Source organism: Echinops telfairi, unplaced genomic scaffold (genome assembly GCF_000313985.2).
Source record: "Echinops telfairi isolate 266 unplaced genomic scaffold, ASM31398v2 ScPeMD7_7400;HRSCAF=8409, whole genome shotgun sequence".
Lineage (NCBI taxonomy): Eukaryota > Metazoa > Chordata > Mammalia > Afrosoricida > Tenrecidae > Echinops > Echinops telfairi.
In genome coordinates this window covers 9420395-9425825 of record NW_022111300.1, presented here as the reverse complement: position 1 = coordinate 9425825, position 5431 = coordinate 9420395, and the positions used below count along the sequence as shown (strand labels likewise).

The window sequence follows — 5431 nt, the reverse complement described above, 5'->3', positions numbered from 1 at the left end:
GGAGGGAGGGGAAAAATGAGGACCTAATGCCGGGGGCTTCAGTGGAGAGAAAATGTTTTGAGAATGAAGTACAAATGCGCTTTACGCAATTGATGTGTGTATGGATTGGGGTAAGAGTTGTATGAGCCCCTAATAAAATGTTTTTAAAAAAAATGAATGAGGGGGATCAGAGCAAAGACCCAAAACCCATCTGAAGACAATGGAACATCCCTCACAGAGGGGTCACAGGGAAGGGATGAGTCAACCAGGGTGCAGTAAAGCACTGATGAAACACACACTATTCCTCTGGTTCCTTGAGGCTTCCTCACCCCCACCACCATGACCCCTGTGATGCCTCTCACTTTGGACTAGACCAGAGCATGTACACAGCTGTAGATAAGAGATAAGAGCTCGGGACACACGCAACCCAGGAGTAGGAATGGGAAGAGAGATACCAGATGGGAAGGATAAAGGGGTGGGGGAGGAACTGATCCACACACAACCACACACCCCTCCAGGGAAAAGAACAACGGAAACCATGGGGGAAGGGAGATGGTGGTCGGTGTGAGACATGGAAATAATCATATATAATCTATCAAGGGGCCACAAGGGTGGGAGGGAGGAAGGGGGGGAAAGGAGGAGCTGATACCAAAGGCTTAATAGAAGGTAACTTTCTAGAAAAGAATGATATCAACATATGTACAAATATGCCTGATTCAACTGATGTATGGATTGTAATAAGCATTGTAAGAGCTCTCAATAAAATGATTTAAATAAGAAAAGAAATGGGCTTTCCATGTTGCTTGACTTCAAAGAGCTCCTTGGGGCTTGATTTTGGGTTCTTAGTCATATTACACGTTGTGATGGAAATGGAGATAGATGACTTATTTCCACATTTATGAGTTACCATACAGGTGACACAAGCAACTGTAGAAAAATGCCACTTTTCTGCAATTCTTCTCTGAGTACATTTCATCTGTGATAAAGGGAGGATGCTTTTATTATTATAGGTAGTTATTTGGAGACATCTTGCATTTGGGTCATGTTCATGGGCATACAAAGGGGCTTCAAAAAGTTCCTGGAAAAATGAAATTAAAAGATAATCGAATGTTACCAGGAACTTTTTGAAGCTCCTTTACATATACCCTCCAGAAGAGATGTCATGTATCTGCCCCTTGTTCTTATGTTGTTGTTGATGTTGTTCTTACATTAGATTTGTTATACTCTCTTCTTGTACCCTCCCAGAATCCGGCATTCTTATTTCAATAAATATTTACAGTGAATTTCATAAAATCAACAACTCACCCACCATGCCCTTCTGTATAAAGAAAGACTCCCAACTCACAGAGCTAATGAGGTTTTGCTCCCCTCCTGTTCTCTGATCCATAAATCCTGTAGCTCCACAGTCACTCTCCCGCCCCCTACATAAGCTGAGCATCTGTAGCTGGGCTACCAGGCTGAGCCATTGACTAGCCAGCCCAGTCCTTCGGGCTTGCCGGAAGTGGCTCCCCTAAAGTACAGTGTCTGCGTGTGTCATGCTCAAAGAGAAAGCAAATGCTTGGCACAATGTTGTGGGGACTTTTCCCACCACAAGGTTTAAAGTATGTAAGTCCTCCATATAAGTAAGAGAGAAGGTAAGAAGAGGAATAAGACTCACTGCAGCCTCATCACTCAGGTTGGCTCATGACGTCAAAGTGCAGGCTTCTGTGAGCTCCCTCCTAACCATGTTGTCTTTTCTCTTAGAATGGGACTTCAGCGCTCCATGCAGCAGTGCTCAGTGGCAACATTAAAACGGTAGCTCTGCTCCTGGAAGCAGGGGCGGACCCAGCCCTGAAAAACAAGGTACTAGTGATGCCTTTCACTTCGGACTAGACCAGAGCATGTACACACCTGTAGATAAGAGATAAGAGCTATCTTCCCATCGTTTAATTCCATTGGGCAGCGTCTTCCTAAACCAGAGAGAAGCAACTCTTCTCTCCTTTCCCACTCCCCCCGCTCTCTCTTTCTTTTTCTGGCTTTTGAGCCTGAGGAGTGGAAATCAATTAAGTGAGCAAAACAATCCCTTAAAGGCAAAGAGGAGGCACTGAATATTATTTATATAACATGTGCATGGCAGTAGATATTGTGAGTAATCTAGAGGAGATTAAAAATGTATGGGAGGAGGGGGGAGAAAAAAAAGAGCTGATATCAAGGGCTCAATAGAAAGTAAATGTCTAGAAAAGAATGAGGGCAACATATGTACAAACATGCCTGATTCCATTGATGTATGAATTGTGATGAGTTGAATGAGCCCCCAATAAAATGATTCAAAAACATATATATGGGAGGATGTGTACAAGGTTACAAGAGAATACTATGCCATTTTATATAAGGGACTTCAGCATCTTTGGATTTGGGTCTTGGCATGTAGTCCTAGAACCAATCCCTGGGGATATGGAGGGATAACTTTATTGAACACCTATTGGATATGTTAAGCATACAATGATGCAGAAGACCAGGACCCTGCCATCCAGGAGATTGTAGTCTGGTAGGGGATATGGATGGAACAATAATTCTAAAAATGATATTTTTTAAAAAGATAACAGGTAGTAGTTATATGTGTGTGTGTGTGTGTGTTTCAGTTAGCCATATATATATACTTTTCTTTCAGTTAGCCTCTAACATACAGTAGTACATCTGGGAATTTCTTACCCATGGAGGAGAAAGTTTGGATAGGGTACCCTCTTGGGAGTCCTTAAAACCACCTCCCACTGTAAGAATTCATTAATGCTGATCTTTCCTTCTTTTAGGCCAATGAACTTCCAGCAGAACTAACCAAAAATGAACGCATATTACAGCTCCTCGGAAGTAAAGACATTCCCAGGAAGACCTAACTGAGTGCCACAGAAAGATAGAAACTTTAACCACATGTGTGCCCTTTACCCCCACCCCCCCACCCCAGTAATCCATTTTCAAATAGCGTCCGAAATTCTTTAAAGAAAGAAAATGCCCAGCATGCCCATCCTGTGGGGCCCAGACAGGAAAGAGCTGGGCTTTGTGCATTGAGTGAGTGTAAGACGGCTCTGGGCGCTTCCCCTCACTGCGGGCTTCTCACACTGGCCTGTACCTTGCTCCAGTGGACCTGGCATCACCATGATGTCACAGAAACCTGTTTTAATTATGCTAACTTAGGTCTCCCAGGTAAACTCTAAGATAGACGAGGTTTTTAGTGCAAGGCAAGGATACAGCAAACTTTGTTCTTAAAAATGACCAACAGTTGGGCCTTTCATAAATTGATGCACTTTTTGCTTTTGTGTTAAATGTGTAATGTGAAAATCTATAGAGATTCAATGTAGTATGAATGTATATGTTGTGCTAATGTCAGATGTTGTATTAATACCCACAGATCATAGCTGCTCGTATTATGAGTTGATAAAGATGCATTGTTAAAAACCCATTTCTGACGTTCCACCATGTGAGTTTCTAAAGTGGGCTATCAAATGATCCAAAGAGACAAATCGTGTATTTGTGTGTCAATCCTCATCTTGTTACTGACATTTAAAAATCACGTTCACTTAGAGCTAATGGTGTATGTATGTAAAGGTACAATTAGCAGATTTGAAAATTCAGAAAATTGCAAGCCAATAGAGAGAAATGTAGGCTTCTCTCGGAGCTTTTATTTGGGGAATCTATGTCTCATGCCATAAATAAGTAGACTTACTATACTGAAGAATACTAAATGTTAACATCACATTGCGTGATGCCATGACTTTGAGGTCCTTGGATAAAGCATGATATAAGCAAGTATAATGTGTTGCTGTGATTATTGCAGGACTATAAGTAATAAAGACTGTGATAGAGTATTTAAATGTCCATCTATGCATGTTCCTGGACTGTTTCCAAGAAAGATAGCTGGGTTTTATTGAGTTATTGTTTGGAAAGAGAGGGGTGGGTTTCAACATTTCTATTCAATGCACTTTAGAATCAATGGTGTCTAAATGCCTCAGTCAGTGCCTAATTGCACATAGGAAAATTAAACGCTTCTTTATCTAACCTTCTTATTCCCCTTCTGCTCTGGTTTCCAGTCGATGATCCATGTAAGGACATATTAAAATAGAGGGAAATGTAATCCCAGATTTTATTTTTCAAGCCAATTTGCATTTCTGTTGAAAACATTATCTTTGCCTGTTCTCATAAACATTTGCTATGGACAATGCAATAAAAACCAGCCTATTTTAGTTCATGTCGGAAGCAAAACCTGTTTTGCCCAAGAGCTTTATGCATTTAGTATAAATCCATAAGTCAATAATGAGCAAATCATAACCCCAAAGTTGCCTGTAGCCTGACTAGCTATGCAAAAAGCCTGAAATCGAATTTCAGGGTAAAAGATTAGACAATCTATCTGTGTTGCTAAGACACCTGGACAGAAATATTCTGGTAGCTAAAACAATGCCAATTTCCTCATTGATGTCCTTTTACTCAACAGAGTTATACAAAAACAAATTTTCCTCCCAGGGAAATTTATAAAGCTATACTGATTCTAACGAAGAAAATAATGTGGCCTTAAATGCTTTAAATGTTTTGTCCTTCATTGACCCTTGTACTAAAAAAATGGCTACTCATTACCAATAGAAATCAAGACAGCATTATAGATACTGATCACAAAGTTCCAAAAAATTAATGGGATTAATCATAAGCTTCATGTTTTTTGGGGTTTTTTTTAAGCTTAATGTTTTAACTAAACCATGTTGTCTTTGGCCTATTCCTTAAATTGTTTTAAGTGGTGAATGCTCTCCTAACAGTATTAGGACAATAAAAATGAATCCATTCACCTCTCAGTCTTTTGTCTAAAATCAAGTGTAACAATGAATCCAGGAGCTTAACAGTATGTAATTGGAAGCCTTCATCCTGTAGGTACAAGGTATCTGACTGATGTAAAGAGAATCACTTTTCATCAAGGTAAGAGTGGGATATTTTCCATCGCAGGGAAGATGAGTATATAAATCACCCACCAAAGATTGAACAAAAGGTCTGTTATTTAACGTTCCAAATGTATTTGACCTTACACACAGGTAGACGATTCTTACTTTATGTTATAATTGAATTCACAATTCCATTCGCTCTGCATCACAAGATTTAAAACTAGCAGCCTCTTATGCAGATTGTCCATTTAACCGAACCACAAAAAAATTTGTTACATCTGTTTGATCATATATTCCATGCTGTAACTAAAAATAAAGTTAATATTAGTATCTAACTTGCCTGGGCTGCTTTTTTCTATTTGTTTGTTTTTAATTAGAAGTTATTTCTCTGTGAGTTTTTTTAACATTTTATTTTTAATTGGGTGAAGGTATACAGAACAAACCAGTTTCTATTCATCAATTATACACATTTTGTTTCATGTCATGGATTGCATCCATCACAATGTAACATCATTTGCCCTATACTTCTATCCTGGGTTTCCTGTTTCCAT

General features: G+C 39.5%; 1 protein-coding gene across 1 annotated transcript in view; it reads left to right on the top strand.

Moving 5' to 3' along the window:
• ANKRD29 (ankyrin repeat domain 29) overlaps positions 1–5215 on the top strand; it is a 61114-nt gene extending 55899 nt beyond the window's left edge. Inside the window, exons 8-9 of the mRNA XM_013004716.3 lie at positions 1723–1821; positions 2769–5215. Of these exons, the coding sequence (XP_012860170.2) occupies positions 1723–1821; positions 2769–2852 (183 nt within the window). The 3' untranslated portion in view covers positions 2853–5215. The remainder of the gene's footprint in view (positions 1–1722; positions 1822–2768) is intronic.
• Positions 5216–5431: the final 216 nt, after the last annotated feature.